The sequence below is a fragment of the Rhamphochromis longiceps genome, linkage group LG10 (assembly GCF_057381845.1).
Source record: "Rhamphochromis longiceps isolate RC_006_pf linkage group LG10, R_longiceps_female_GT1.1, whole genome shotgun sequence".
Classification (NCBI taxonomy): domain Eukaryota; kingdom Metazoa; phylum Chordata; class Actinopteri; order Cichliformes; family Cichlidae; genus Rhamphochromis; species Rhamphochromis longiceps.
Genome location: NC_140566.1, coordinates 26,399,000 through 26,416,012, shown reverse-complemented (window position 1 = coordinate 26,416,012; position 17,013 = coordinate 26,399,000). Strand labels below are relative to the sequence as shown.

At 39.3% G+C, this 17,013-nt stretch overlaps 1 protein-coding gene across 1 annotated transcript; it reads right to left on the bottom strand.

Annotated features, from left to right (window-relative positions):
- Window positions 1-382: 382 nt before the first annotated feature.
- On the bottom strand, window positions 383-16,461 carry LOC146661027 (pterin-4-alpha-carbinolamine dehydratase 2). Its single transcript, XM_085421124.1, has 4 exons — window positions 16,304-16,461; window positions 15,313-15,444; window positions 2,519-2,599; window positions 383-674 (listed from the first exon to the last, which is right to left on the bottom strand). Exons 1-4 carry the CDS (start codon window positions 16,400-16,402, stop codon window positions 579-581), a joined length of 408 nt encoding a protein of 135 aa, XP_085277250.1. The 5' UTR covers window positions 16,403-16,461; the 3' UTR covers window positions 383-578.
- Window positions 16,462-17,013: the final 552 nt, after the last annotated feature.

Genomic DNA, 17,013 nt, shown 5'->3' with positions numbered 1-17,013 from the left:
TATGTTTATAAACTTGGATTTTCCCCAAAAAACTGCAACCAAACACATGAGAGGTAGAAGGCACTGAATTTAGTTCAGCCTTTACAAAATCGCAAATCAAATTAATTCCCTTCCTACTGACTTTGACCCCTTCCACGATCAAGTGACAAAAGGAGAGCATGTGATCTGATGGACTCACATGTAAAAGCTCACTGGTGAGAACTTGACAGAGTACTGCTGACCAATCACGATCCATTTTAATTCCATATGAGAAAATCACTCAGTGATACCTTTCCAGTCTCTGACTTTTGGGGAAATCTAAACCAAAGAGCTTTCATACAGTGTTAATTCAAGATACACTGCATCATTTTAAAACAATTAGAGATGAAACAAGAACATTTGTAAACAGTGTAAAATGTTTATTTTATTTTGACAGATTTTATTTGGGACAAAAATCAGAAGCAGGATATGCACATGTGAAAGACTAAATACATTTAACTCTGTAGTGCAGTCGTCTTTTTAAAGAGTTGAAACTAAAATCAGTGTATCTACAAAGGCTGTGACAGATTGCAGACTAAAGACAAAAAAAAAAAAAAAAACTACATGGAAAGTGAAATTTTGTCAATAAATTTGGCCATTTTGATGTCCCGTTTTGACAGCCCTCCACAATCATGTGTAGACAGTGTAATTTGGACCTGTGAAGACATATACATGTTAGTGTCAATCACAAGGCAATGACAACATGATCAAAATATTTTCCTAAAAACAACTTTTAAGAGTTTAATAGTTGCAAAAAAAAAAAAATCCAATAAAATTACATTCTTTGTCATTTCAGAAAACCTTCCATTCTTTTAAATTGTGGTATAGCTCAAGGTTTTGCGTTATTAGGACTGTGGTCACTTTGACAGGTAGGTGCCGGCGCCTATCTGCATCACCAGGCTTTGCCTTTATTCATTCGAGTGACTAAACAGGAGCTCTCGCAACTGTTTGTTTTGGTGGCGCCTTTTGGAGTCATCAGTTATGGGACAAATAATATGGCTTGCTCTGTGGTTAACTGAACCAATATACAGTTTTGTCAAATTAAATACCATGGTTTTACCTGTAAAAATATACTAATCTAATTAGAATCACCCCGTTTTCCAAATATGGGCGCGTCTGGCTCCAGTTGTATAAGCTATTAGGCTCAAGTCAAAATGCTGGTCACAGTCTAAAGGGGGGAATGTTAGAGTAATTATGTCCACCTTTGATTTCCAGTCTGTATTCAAGAGTACAAGGTACAAATCAGATAGCATATGTGTGGCCATCTAGACACAGCTTTCAGTGCATTATGTGTCGCATCCAGTGTTGTGCAACCTTGGAAAAAAATATTAAAACTATCACCTAGTTCTGTGACAGCTCTTGCACATTCTGGTGGAAATATAATGTGACCTTCCTGTGTATTGGTAGGTGTAACTACAGCGTGCAGTGCTCCCAGCTGTGCTGTGGTTTGCCACTTGCAGCCAGTGAATACAGGTTTTGGTTTTTGGTCTCTGTGTGACATTTCTGTGATGACAAACTCAAGCAAACTGCCCACAGGCGCTGAGACTTCCTGCTGCTGTCAAACAATACTCTCCTAAAAACCACTCTCTAATCATACTTTACAAAATGTGAAACTTTGTACATATTGTGATACACATTATAGTTTTATTTGACATAAACTGTGATAACTACTCCTTTCCTGCAGCAGTTTGACCCCCCCCCCGGCTTCCAAAAACATTTTTTGTAAATACCCTTAAAACTGACAACCACCAAAACAGAACAGAAGGTTTAGAGTGAATTTTAGAGAATATTAGCAGCAGCTCAGCATACAGCTTCTGTTTTGTCGAGGCTGTACCTCAGTCGGTGTGGGATTTATGTGTAAGTGTCTGGTGGAAAGTGCTGTGGGGGCCCAGAGACCTGTTGCACCATTGTACAGAGACTTTAATAAAGAGTGGATTAGGAGCAGCATTCCTCCCAGAGCGGCCCGGTCCGCCACACAGTAACTCAGTGGCTACAGCCTAATGCTGAGAGATTTTCAGGGACTGGGTTTGTCATATCAACCACTACTTTATTTGTGAGGCAGGGAAAGTGAGAGAGCCTGTGTTAGTGCTGGGGCTGTGAAGGAAGGCAGACATATTTGCAGAGCTTTTCACAAAAAAAAACAAAACAAAACAAAAAAAAAAAAAACTATGGGAGTAAAGTGTGAACCTGATTTTCTCTTCCTTTTTCTTTTTGCATAAGGAGTGTGTGAAAGCCTGGCTATGGGCCAGTGATAACCGTTTGACATAAATAAATAAATAAATAAATAAATAAATAAATAAATAAATAAATAAATAAATAAATAAATAAATCAGGCTTTATACAAGATCAGTTGCAGTGTGTCTAATTTGTTATTAACAAACCACAAAACTGCAAATATGGCAACAAATCAAACAAACCACTATTGATTTTGCAAGATGCACTTACTCTAATTGACAGTAAATAAACACAGCACTGTAAATGAATCTCCAGTCCCTGTTACCTTATTATAAACATTGAACCATTCTGGGTGATGGTTCATCTTCTCTGCCTGCAGAGCCACCCGTGACATGAAGCCAAACGCCTGTTAGGGGGAAAATAAAATGATGGCTGAATTTATTGCGAGCATGCTTCAAAATGCATGTTTTTAAGCACAAAGTGATTAATACACTGCATTAAATTTGATCCACTTTTTTATAAATAAATAAATAAATGGAAAAAATACAAAAAGATGATCAAATGTTCAGATGTACAAATTCTGCTAAAAGCAAAGTCATCAGAATAACAAACAGAAAAGGACTCCTGCATTTTTAATGGTCAAAATCTAAATTAAAATAAATAAATGTTAACAGTATACACATAATTAGTGAAAACAAATCATTCTGTAAGTAATCTTGCAAAATTGTAACACTTCAACAGAACTATTGATTAGAAAATATAGCGGGCGTGTTTAAAGGGCTCTGTCATCAAATTTGAAATAAGTTAAATGTGAAGTTTCATAAATAATAAATAAAGTAAGTAACGTTTATTTATATAGCACATTCACTGACATAAAGGTCACAAAATGTGGTACAACAATTAAAACACAATGTTAATAGAGAACCATGTTAGGACAGAATAAAAAAGTTTAATACTATATAAATAAAATAATGTCAATCCAAAGCTTAATAAAGTGCAATACTGCCATCTGAGGCGGGGAGAAGTACAAGACGGATTTCTGAATATAGAAGGTCCTCTTGGATGCATGTGTTCAATTTCCACAACCACAAAAGGACTTTAGAGCATGCATGCACACACCGAGAAACATACACACTCTTCATAAGTTTGGCATGTGACTCGCTCCAATCACAGGCCATCCAGGGAGTGATTACGGTTATTCTAATTATCTACAAAGAGGAGAGTGAAATCCCTCGTCATGCTCTCTGTGAGGAGAGGGAAAAAAAAGAAGAAAAAAAGAATCAGGTAGACCTATTTCAGAGCAATTTCCCACTGCAATCTCAATTAAGCCCCTAAATGCTTCCTCTCTGCCTAATTAAATCAACTGAAATGCCATTGTTTACATGCTATGGCTGTGGCCCCATCCACCACCTGACATGACGAAACAGAATTAGCCTCAAAGAGGAAATTGCGTTTAGCCTTTTTAGTGTGTTGTAACCAATTTCTGAGACAGCCTGCTCAATTCACGTGTAGTGCTATGCATGTAACACGATCAGGAGCTTGATCAAATTGGTTATCAAGGAAACCGTCTCCCGATCAATTTAAGTAATTGACATATTCCTGCAACTTGACCTCACTGGCACCAATTTAGAGAGCCGGGCGGTCTGCTTTTTCTCAGTTTTCATTGGCTTTAATGGAGATTGCTAAGCAGCCTGTCATGTCAGGTGTTGTCCAAACATGTCTTCTCCCTCTAAGGGCTGACTTCAGGTTAATATACCACTGAGGAACATTAAGTGACAGGTAAAAGGATTCTGTGTTAACACTTTTGGTTCCTGCACAATGTCCCAGTTCAAAACACTGTGCTTTTTCAGAAACTCCCTTCCTAATCTGTCCCTTGTTATAGAACAAAAAAGTCATCTCGTGGTATTTTAAGATACTTCCGACTGATTAAACATGGTCTATGAATGTTTATAACTCATTCTTCAGGCTAACATTTTTTTCCTTCTTTTTTGACACCATCATTGGTATTAGGGTTTCCACTACACAAGATGTTGGCTGAGACCATGCAAAGTGCCAAATACTGCAGTTCCTCTGGTGTCCACTAGAGGCTTGCTCCAAAAGTGAATTGATCCCCATACAATCCAATGTTAAAGTGCCCAATTTTACAGCAGAATTTAAGAGTAGACATTCACAGCCTAGTATAGAAAGTGTTTAGGGCTCTATAGACAGTTTCTCTAACTCATCTATCTGGAAACTAGATTTGGGGGTGTGGCCACTTTAACACAGACAACTGCTGTCACACCTCACCTTTGGTCTGCTCCACTGCATTTGTGTTGTAGGGACCTCATAAAGCAGTTTTAATGCATTTATTTGACAAAAAATGGTTTCTACTTGAGTTTTGCTAAATGAAGTTCTGGTATTTTGCTATTTAGCTACTTCACAATAACTGGCAGATTTCAATTTGTTACTTACAAAAATACAACTTAAGAATGGTAACCAAATTTGCTAGTGTTAGCTGACACTCTCATTCAAGAGTGGAAATGTGTGGCATTAGAAAACTGATGGAAACACAGTGTATAGTAACAATATGTACATTACAGTGGCTACGTAAATCCTTTATGGTAGGAACTAGCTTATACTGTACACAAGTGGGTTTTTCAGCTTGAGTACCTTTTTGTTTCAAAGAGAGAAAGATGACAGAAATTCAGTCTACACAGCTTTTAAAACTGTGCTCATGAATGTTTGTGTCCATTAGCATAGCACTTTGCTATGCATACATTCAATAGCAAGGCTGAAAGAACACACTGATGTACACTCTAAAAACTCAACAATGCTGTCTTAGTTGGCGAAAAAGCTAGCTTCAACAGAAACACCAAAATAATTCAATACACACACACACACACACACACACACACACACACACACACACACACACACACACACACACACACACACACACACACACACACACCTGAGAAGCAGAATCAATGACTGGCATGGGCAATGAACTTTTTTAACACTCAATTTCACTCCAATAAAAAGAAGTTTTGTTGTCTAAAATGACTTCTGTCTTCTCTGCAGTAGGTGCTAAGCTAAAAGCCCAACAACAGCACAAACATGAACAACAACAGGCCAAATGACAGTACACAGCTACAAACATATACACATGGATCTGTAAAGCTTTTTGGAGCACCTATAGGCTACCAGCCCAGTACCATGCTGGTACCGTAAAGAGACAAGCATGCATGTATAGCATCCTACGCTTTTAAATAAAAGCAAAAAAATACAAGCTGGAGAAGCTTCAGCTCATCTTTCTTCCTCTTCTCCCTGTGCACTGCCACAACTTGTACATAAAACTACAATGTCCTCTAGTGCCTTCAGGCAGCTTTTCACTAAAACTACACAACACCGCAGTGTCCAACAGGACACTACTCAGAACAGAGTTCACCGAGAAGAGAAAAAATAAAACAACGAGTTCTTTGTGTGACTTCCGTCTTCTCTATAGCAGGGGCTAAGCTAAAGGATCAACAGCAGGACAAACACAAACACGAGTAGCTTACATTTCCAGCTGTTCCACATATCTTTGACACCGTCCCCATTTGGCGGCAGACAGCTACGACATGTAGGTGTGCGTTTACTGATCATGCTCGCCGCCTGCGCTTCATCAATCCTATGCTAAAGTTATTGCTAACCACAAATATTAGCAGTCTTATTTTCACTGAAGACTTACATAAAATACATAGAAACGATCAATTTATTTGCAAATGTGTAAAAATGTGACAAGCTAACAAAAATTAAAAGCATGACAAATGGTTTCACTGGTGAACATGCAACTAAGCAACTTCTTAAAAAGAAAGGTTTGTCATGTTAGCATTGTTTCCAACAGCCTAAAATGATTATAAACAATAGGAATGAATCCCTCTGCAAGTATTTATTTTTTCTTGTTTAGTAAATTCAAGGATTTTAATCATCAAATGTAAATGCAGATTTCATAACTTTAATCCTGCAACAGCTAAACAGTATCATGACGTTTGCCAATGATCAAGAACAATGTATTTTGAATTATCTAACCATCCATCCATTTTGTTTACCCCTAATTCATTCAACTGAAACTGCACTAAACCGGACTAGTTTATATTGATAACCCAAGCTTGAAAAGTGCTGTATAACATGGAAGCTGCACTGCTTTTATCATAAGTATTGTCACACTTTCCAAGACATTTCCTGTCCCCATTCAGCTGTCAGTGATGTGCAAATGAACCAAAGAGCATTTGGAGGGAATGGGAAACATAAGATGACTGTTAAGTATCATGAAGCCTGATAAAAGAAACAAAAATGGAGAGAAACAAGAAAAAAAATTAAATAAAAGCAGTAATCTCTCGCTACAAATGAATTGGAGTTGAATGTCAAAATAACCTGAAATAGTGAATCCAGAAAATAAATCCTGCCCTACATCAGCCTTTTCTCAACAGACAGTGCTCCCTTGGGGGCAGTAAACAGAGCATGAGGAAACAATACAGGCAAAGTGACAGTGCTGTGCCTGTCCGTCATCTGTAGGTCATCTCAACACCCTCCACTTGGGCCAAACAGAAATTAAAACCAATCCTCAACTCCCAGATGAGGTCTCGTGTCAGCAGAGGTCAAGGGCTTGGCCTCTCAAAGTGCTTTGTTTATCCCATTTGTATTGTACGGGCCACACTTCTCGAGCCAACAGGTCAGCCAGCTAGTCGGCTATCCATCCTCTCAGCCAGCCAGCCAGCAGTTCTCTCCAACTGGCCCAACAAGCTGTAGCTGTCAGAGTCACATAATTTGACGTGACATTATGCAGGCCCCCATCTCAAATAATCAGAAACACCCGACAGCAGACCGCCACTATGCCCCTCTCCCCTCCACACACACACACACACACACTCTTTTGAGGAGCCATTTTGGTGCTATTACAGCATGATTGTCATACAACACTGGATGAGACAATTTGACGTCGGAGCGGAGTGGTGTTCTCCCTCTCATTGCGGCTCTGGGCTGGAATACAGGACTCAGTTTCAAACACATGTGTCTGTTATTTACAGATCGGCTTTCCACCACCCCGCGGTCCAAGGACTTAGAAACGCCTGCACTGCTTTGCCAGGACTAAGTGCATGCAGATTGTGCCCACCCTTACTAGCCTCTGACAGACACACACTTTCACACTGGTGCATGCACAAATGTACACACACAAGCCTCCTCGGCATATGCGCGAGTATTCGCCAACACGCACGCACAGGAAGACGAGCCGCTCTCCTCCATTACACACCGCCGTGACTACCCGATGATTACTTCGCTAGCCCCATCATCACCCGCGTCAGCGTTAGCCCCCTGGAAAACCTTCGCTCCTCTGCAAGCGAAGAAAGCTGTGATTTCGATGGCGGTGGTTGTGGTGGTGATGATAATGATGATGACCACACCTCATTTCTCTTCTTTCCCCAAACAGCTCTTCACGAGCTTCCAGCTGGCCAGACGTGGGCTGCCCGCTGAGTTGACATGTAACTTAAAGCAAAATATCAAGTAATTATGAAGCAAAGCTGCCAGCTGTGAAGTTCTTTCATGTAGTCAGAGAGAGAGAGAGAGAGCTCTGCTGGGCAAGTGTAACATCAGCGGTATTAATCTTCTCAAATTAAGATTCTTAAAGTTGAGAAAAGCAGAGCAGGGTTTCAGTTTGACTCTCTGCCAGTGTTGACGCTCATTTAGTGACTAATATCATGTGTTACAACTCTTCACACACAACTCAGCTCCTTTTTGTAACGAGTGTCACGTAACGCTCAGGTATGGTGTTAAGGCCAACTTATGCAAACCCCTCATTAACTGCGGGGGTTAGTAGCGAGGGCTCAAAAAGGCATTGGGCTTGTCAACAGACGGCAGACGTCAGGGCCATCTTACTTTACCCAAGGTCTGATAGCCAGATTATCTAACCACCTCCGCTTGGGTGCCACACCTTGTGGCTTCCCTCCAGCTATTCTCACAGGATGGGATGAACGCAGGATGCCTCTGGTTCCCAGGGAAAGTTTCACTTTGGAGATTGAAGGTGGGAACTGAACACCGCTGAGCCGATTAATTGGCTTCTTGCTCGTCTGAGGACAAGTGTAGGAGTTGTATATGCAAATCTGTGTGCATACCTCTAAACATTTGAACAAATTATAACATTTTCTTGTTAGCTTTCCTTTTTTCTCCCCATCCGGTGGAATGTAAAACACTGCCTAAACTCTTTGAAGGGTGGCAAATCCCTGAATCATCGCGTCCAAACAATAGTCAAGAAATGTGGGATACTCCCGAGTCCACTTAAAGGTGGCTGAAATAATAGATCACCAAAGTCATGTATCAAGGAAACCAACCATTCACTAGTTCCAGCTTCTTGGATGTAACGACTGAAGTGGAAACTGATTATCTTTTGGTATCTGGAAGGTCTAGAAGGTCGACTGGCAGGTCAGTGATTTGATTCGCTGTCCAACCAATCCGCCAGTTTAAATGTCCTTGGGCAAGACACCAAAGCGTCATAACTGCCCACAATATATTATCTGTAACAGGAAGACGCTGAGGTTATAAAAACATTAAGGGCTGTATGAATGGGTGTGGCTTGCAGTGTAAAGTGGTCAGTAAGACTCAAAGTGCTACATAAATACAGCACACATGACGAAAGGAATTAACGTTCATTTCAAAAAGAAATAAATTCACTGATTGATATTGACTGACTGGGAAATTGACAAATCAACCCAACAGACTGTCCAATCTGATTGCTCAACTATTTGCCTGGGAGAAGAGGCCCTGCTTGTTTGGTATGGAGCATGAGCAAATGAATTCATCAGTCTAACCTGTATGCGAAAACATGTGCGTGTGTGTGTGAAGCTGGAGGAGGATGGCTTTGGGAGTTTGGTTTACCCAGGGGCTCAGTTTTAGTTGTAGGACAACTTATTCAACACAAGTAGACCAAGTCCCATAACGAGAGGCAGAGGCTTGAAGGAGATTTGGAGGAGAGGGAGCCTCTGACTGAATATAAAAAAGGGATGGGGGAGGGGGGGATCAGCCTCCAAGAGCAGAGCAGGAGCAGAGGCAGCTGTCTGAACACAGCATTGCACTCTTCAGTAAAAATCAGAGTCGCTACCTCAGACTCGAAATTGGAAGTTAAGTCCAGAAGTTTTTTCCCAGAGCTTGTGATGTAGTTATTGTTTGCGGCAACCTTGGGAGGTTGTTTGTGTATGGCAGACACTTAAAAAAAATTTCACACAAATAAAACTAAAATGTTCGGAATTTATTTTATTTATTTTTTTATTTGAAGTGACTATTTTTCAAAATAACAATAAATTAATTTTAAAATATTTTCCACAGCAGCTTGAAGTCGTTTCCGAGGAAAAGAGTTACAAGAGTAGGAGGGGAGTCTTTTCAGCCTTTCAAAATTATTTTAAAAATAATGTATGGGATGAAATCCAGGTAATTACTGATGCATTTGAGTAAAATTATACTTTTACATTTACAGTTCCACTAATGTTATGTGTTCAAGATAGGATTACTTTTTCATTTCTAGGCTGAAGTGAAATGTGAAAAAAATAAGCGTACTATCAGCAACCGATGGACGCAGGAGTGGATGCAGTGTTTATACTTTAAGCTAGCCAGTGAAATATGTTTGTATTATATCCCAATATGGGGGGGAGGGGGGGGGGGGGGGTCTATAAGAACAAGATAGCAGTGAGTGAATAATGTAAATATGTAATCCCTTTAAAATAGTTAAACATACAGCAATTAAATAAATTTTACTACTAACTTTTACTATTAACTAAAACTGTCAGAATCCATATATATTTTAATACAGCACATGATAGGAAATACTTTTAAATGCTTTATCTTAATGTGTATATTTGCTATATGTTTTCGTTTCATCTAATAATATCATCGTAGGTCTTTGAATTGAAATGTTTTAATAATACTATTGTTGTGACTTAATTATTTATTCAATTACAAGAAAAACTAATTAATGGTTTTACTTTTTCTTTCATTTGGTTTTTATTTTTTTATTTATTATGTATTTTTATTATTTAGTTCAAATGTACAGCACTTTGTGTCGGCTGTGGTTGTTTTAAAGTGCTTTATAAATAAAGATGATGATGATGATTTGGAGCCATATAAATAAAATAAATTGACCCGAATCATCAATGATTGCACAATTACAAACAAACATGTTGCACAATTAAAATGAACATTCAAGGCAATGTTTTGTGTGGAAAACAGAAATGAACCAGATGCGTAAACATTGAGCAATATTTTACTATTTTACTGTTTCTATTTAACTGTTGTAATTTTATTATGCTCGTCTGAAACAGGTCTCTCTTGTAAATGAGACATTCAATCTCTGATGGGAATACCTGTTTAAATAAATGAAAAATAAATACTTTTATTTTTAAAATAATTTATGAATGAAAACTTCAAAACGATTGAAAATTGTCCAAAAATAACATTAATTGCCAACAATACTATCACTGATAAATTTAATAACCTCTTCACTGGTGCTCATACCCATTTGCTTTTTAATCCCTCTAATAAAAACAGTGGAGCATGCTATGGATGCAGATATTTAACCATTAAAAATTTCCCTCCTTAGGTTAAGACTGCCCTTGTTTACTTTACAAGAAAGACTGAAGATAATAACCGGCCATTTTTCCCCTCTATCCTAAATGTAGCTTTTGAGTGATTTTTTTTCCCCAGGGCTGCTTGACTGAATATTTGTGGGAGAAGGAGGAATGCCATCGATGTCAACCTCAGCTAACACAACACAACAGTTGAGCATGCACAGCTCACCCTCTCTTATACAAGCTGCACCCGAAAGCTACCCGTTTCACTTGTGTCGCATGAAAGTTTCCACTTCATCCACCGAAATGTATAGCAGATGGTAATCTGTAAACATACATAACATAAAGCTTGATGTGTAAACAATATCAGCGACCACAACTTAGAACATGTTCAATTCCAGCCCAGATTTACAGTATTAAACACACACACACACACACACACACACACACACACACACACACACACACACGTACGTCTATATGTGATTGCAATAACTCCCACTGACCAAAGCGACTCCAGAAAGAGGATTTCACCTCAAAGCACATTAAACAGACTGGACTTGACAGGAAAAATAACTCACAGTTACTCCTCCGACTAATGCCACAAACATCACACTGTATACCCACACGCCGCAGCTAAACTCCTGAGCCATTTATAAAGGCATCATAACACTTTCCACTTGCTGTAATCAAAGAAAAATAAACTCAAAGAAGCAATCCCAGCTGCCATGTTTCCTTTAAATTCATTTCCAGCTCTTGAGCATCTCATGAATTCGCTCAACTTGCTGTACTCACTTCAATGCATGAGTATGGCTCTACCGCCCCCTAGAGATCAGGAGAGGAAGTGTTTTGATACACAGGAAGGGGATTTGTTATTCTCATTATAAACTCTTGGGGATCTGATTTCCTCAAGCCCATCACTTGGAGATAAGTGGCGAATGGAAATCAGCCAGCATGTCGCTCCTCATCTCCATTCCCCTTCGGTAAAAGCCCTTTAAGAGCAGCCATGAAAAACGAGCTGGAGAGTTTGTGAAAATGCATCAGAGAGTTTGAGTGGTGTCTGGAGAGAATAAAAGAGGGTGAAAAAGAAGGATAGAGAGACAGACAGACAGAGCGAGCTGCCAGCATGTAAAATTGGAACAACATGAGCTCATTCCCCCAATAACATGGGGCACAGAATGGGAATGAGAGACAGACAAAGACTGAAAGGCAGAGACAGGGGAAAGGAGGGTGGCAACAAGTAAGAATTTAAAAAAAAAAAAAGAAGAGAAAAAGAAGAAGAGAAAAAGAAGAGAGAAAGCAATGCACAGCAGAAGGAATGATGGGGTTGTTAGTGGTTTGTGAACCAGATGAAACATTTTAACCAATTTGATTGTTTGTGAAAGAAATCATTCTGATCAAAACCCTAATTGCTGCCAACTGGCCTCCTGGCGAGTATCAGAGTAATGCAGCCTGACGTGTCGGGGTAAGAGGAGAGGCTTTAGAGCCAGGAGGAGTAGATGGGGGAGGTCAGCGCTCACCCTCCGACTTCAAACATGGGGAAGTGTAAAAACAGACTATTTTAGGGACTAAAACAACTAACGATGGGATTAGAGGAAGTCCGCTAAGTGGCCTTGAGATGCTGCAGTTTACTTCGCCCCGCACAGAGTGAGCGAACGGAGCAGCTGCTTACAAGACGTGCCAAAAAACTTTTGAAAAGAATATTTAATGTTTGTTTTACCCCAGGAAGCAAGAGAACTAGTTTCAGCTGCCAGGCAGCTCTCAGGAACTGTGTTACAGTAGACACAGTCACCAATATTATAAATAACTATATAAATATTATAAATAACCTTCTGATAAATTGCCATAATTCATTTTAAATGAAACACTTACTTTCAGTGCAATCCTGAAAATTCAGAGCTAAACTGTACCACCAATGTGCACCTGTCCATTTCATCTAAGTACCTCATACAGTACCTGCATATTTTTCCATCCATCCATTTTCTTCCACTTATCCAATTCAGCGTCTCAGGCTGTCATGCCCACTTATACACCTAGAGTCATTTTAGTTAGAAACACCAGTTGACCTAACCCCATGCATGTCTTTGGACTGTGGGAGGAAGCAGGAATTTCCCAGAGACAACCCATGCAGACAGACATGAGGAGAGAATGCGAAATGCAAACAGTAAGAGACCAAGCTGGATTTGAACCCAGACCTTCTTACTGTGAGGCAACAGTGCTAACCGCCATCCTGTTATTGCACATGGTTCACATGATCAGGTTCACTTGTCTGTATGGAATACTAGGTGTATTTGTTTCTTTATGCATTATATTGTTATGCATTGTATTTGGTGTAACTTCAGATGCCCTCATGGTTGGGTATCTTAATGATACTTTTATCTGGATAAATAAAGGATTACACCGCCGCCCGGCATATTCGCCCTACTCAAATATTACCATACTTTACTGTTGACTCTGATTAGCATCCCAAAGTATCCTTGCACTGTGTCCTTGTGTGTCTTTAGAAGCACTTAAAATTTAAACACTTCGTGATAAATATTCAAAGGATGGATGCTGGTTTTTATGGATAGTGGCACAAATTATATAAAGAACAGACCTCTGCAACATGTGCAATTAAACTATCCTGGTGTCACTGAACGTCCTGAGCACTGCCTCAAAGTGTCTCTAGACTAAAGTAACAATCTGGCATTCAGGGCTTGTTTGGATTCATGGTCTGTTTTAGTTATTCTTTGAATAATATTCCCCAATGGGAATCATAACAGTTTTTAAGGCAAGGTTTTCTTCAGCTTCCCTTTTTCAGTAAATATTAAACACAGATGCACTGTTTGGCAAGTTTGGTGGAATTATAAGAACACGGGCACTGCTTCTATTTAAAATTGTAGTTTTTGTTGAGAAAACGAAAAAGCAGAGTATAAGGCGCGAAACCACAATGTAATTGGAGGGAAAAGTGTTTTAATTTAAATACATTTTTTTTAAAAATATACTTGCTAAGTATGAGGAATCTGATCTGAATGTCTGTTAGTGAGTAGAATGGACTGAGCAGTGTGCTTTGTATTACTGCAAGCTACAAACCAGTTTGTTCATAAATAGATTTGTAAATAATTTTGACTATTACACTGTATATATATTGAGCACTGCAGCAGTAGCAGGAGTAAGAAAACTTTTTTGTTGAACCATTTTTGTCTTGTTTATTGGTTATGAGTTTAAGTTGGAGATTTGTCTTTTGTTTGTTTCTGGCCTTTTCTTCGGTGTGGTTGGTGTGGGTAGCTGCACCTCATGTTACATCCAGGTTACCCCAGGCCGGGGACGTAATATTATTTAAATCACTAACTTTTTCCTGCAACTTCATGTCTTTTCTTGAACCACAAAATTTCTATAATTCAGTCTCACGTAAACCAAGTCAGAGATATTGCATAACAACCAAATAATAGTTCATTGATGACACGATGACACTGACACGAAGAACGCTAATCACAGTATTGTTTTTAAACAATACCAAGCCCTAGATGTTATTATCCTGCACATTTGGTGTCTTAGGTCATTCATAAGTACTTCAGAAAAAATGCTGAAACTTGACACAGTTATAACCTGTGGAGACATGTCTGACTACTGATTTCAATATCACAATTTTATGCTCAGTATGCTACCAGAATCACAGCTGAAATTATGAGTTTCCGATCAACACTTTGGGCATGCATCTGGCAGCGTGCAACAACCCTCCTATAGGTGAACAGATTTTCAAGGCTACAGAAACTGGAAAAATGACTGCTTCATCCCAGACTCTACTGGCCACCTGGAATAAAAAAAGACCACTAAGACAGAAATAGATGTGCATGTTTCTTTTTTCCCCCCCTTTATGTCAAATTCAAAGAAACACCATTTACACACCATCCAGCTGTGCAGGCATGGCTGTTGTGGTCTGATATTGTGATCCCAGCACTTATATAAAACTGTTATTTTGAGGCACTTTTCTTTTATTACACCTTTAGCATCTTACATCCTGCGCTTGATTTAATGACAACAGACACTTCAGTTTCAATCACCATATGCAATGGTGCCTAGATGTCGAATTAGCTGCTGATTTTTGCCTGTCGTTCAATCTTTTGCACGCATAACTGCATACTAATCGTGGCAGAGAGAGGCGCCTGCCTGTCCTTTGGAAGCAATTACAGTTTCAGGGTTTTGCTCAAGGGAATGTGGACAGAAGAAGACAGTGATAGAATCGCCATCCCTGCAATTTGTGGACTAGTCCGCCACAACTCAACTATACGTGGTAAATCAAGAATAGGACCTATGCATATTTTGAAAAAAGTGCACACATGCATGACAGGGAAAGGGGAGAAGACGTTAGATACACCTAACTGCACCTGATCATGAATGGCTAGCCTTACATAAACATAATCTAAATTAGGTCTAAACTCAAATCAAAGGAAGTGATGAAAAAAATAACAGCAATATAAAAAATATAAAATTCTAAGTCATAGATCCCTAATTAGATCTAAGACTTCAACAAAGCTAATTACTATATTAACATAAATACACACACCTGATTAAAGGTTTTAAAGTGAAGCTCTTTGAAGATGGCATCACGGTCCTCCACCTCCATCCAGCCTGTGGCCCTGAGCTCGACCAATAGCTGCTCCCGGTCTTCAGGGGAGAGCCAGTGTGAGTCTGATGACTGGACAAAATCATATTACGGTTAAACTCTTTAGCCCTGGAATTATAAAGGACAAATCACGTTTTTTGTAAAAAAAAATTTCTTGCACTATAATGAAAAGTGCTGATTCAACCTTTACACACATGCTTAGTATTAGGAGTTCTCTGACTGCTATTCACGCTGCGTCCAAAAGGTGGCGGTCTAGACCCAAAAATGAACGTTAACGCCGTCCTTTCCAGGACAACAGGTCAGGCTTACCTGGGTGTAACCTGCATAAGGGACCTAACTTGATTGGTTTAAATAACGGATTTGGACGGGACTCCACTCAAGCCCCGCCCTACTCTAAAAGTCTCAACCAAGCCCTAACAAAGCGTACAAAATGCAGGCATTTCACAGGCTAAAATAATAAATAAATGTGATGGTTAACTTTTAATATACAGTTAATCTCAACTTCGCAATAATATGAATACCAACCTCGCCCCGCTCACATTTCTATTGCACATGAGCCAAATGCCAACGTAAAAAGCAAAGGGATCAAATTAACTGAGAAATCTAAAAAACTACTAACGCCGAATTAAAGAACAGCATAAGAGCAATTCATAAAACTGTTACACACTTTAATCGTTTGCGCCTTAACGTAAATGGACGCCTTAAAGTTTGTATTTACATTTTTCCTGGTAGAGTTCAGCGTACGGTTTCTCACGTGATAGAACGACGCGAGCTGGGTACTTTGGAGGCTACACGTCGGAACGGTGCTTGGCTTGTCACGTGGGAGTGCACCCACACACTTAGCTGTGTTCAAAAACAGACTTTCCTCACGTGGAGTTTGTTTCTTCTGTTATTTAATGCTAATGCTAAAGCCTGTCACTACATTACTCACCATTTTAGATGAGTTGTTGCTGCAGAACGGAGGCGCCCTCAAGCTGCTCGGCAGGTGTAGAAGGCTGCCTGTCCTCAGGCTAAACATTAACCTAAACATTATCAGTAAACTGTCAGCTGTCCTCTCTCCCTACCAATGCCCCCTCTGCTCTTCCTCTACTGCCCTCTCATACTTTGCCATAGCTGTTTAACGTAGTGCCTGATTAAAATCACGCATTTTTCCAATGGAGTCTGGTTTTCTATTGAGAAGCAGTGGTATGATACTGCAAATATAGCCGAGAGCCATGGATTTGTGAATGCTTTTTAAGGACAAGTAAATGATGTGATTTTTTGCTTTCCACTGCTAATTATCTAACATGACAAAAGTCACTTTTCGCTCGTCTTCATGTGTTTTTCAAACTGGATTTGGATGCAATTTCTGTTGTGTGCTTATATAAATAAAAATAACCCAAAAGAGTTGCTATAGCCAGATATTTTATGTTTGAGGTGTTTTTTCACTTAAATAAAATTACTTACTGAACACGTTTCACTAGGTTAAATATATAAATATAGAATGTCTTAATACGCCCTAGGTATCAGTCTGCTAAAGTAACAACTATGATGACGAATTTCTCTTCAATTAATTAACACTACTACTGAACATCTGACATATGCCATGATTGAAACGTCATTTTCACCACTGTATAAACTAACGGAATATTCTTTGATCCT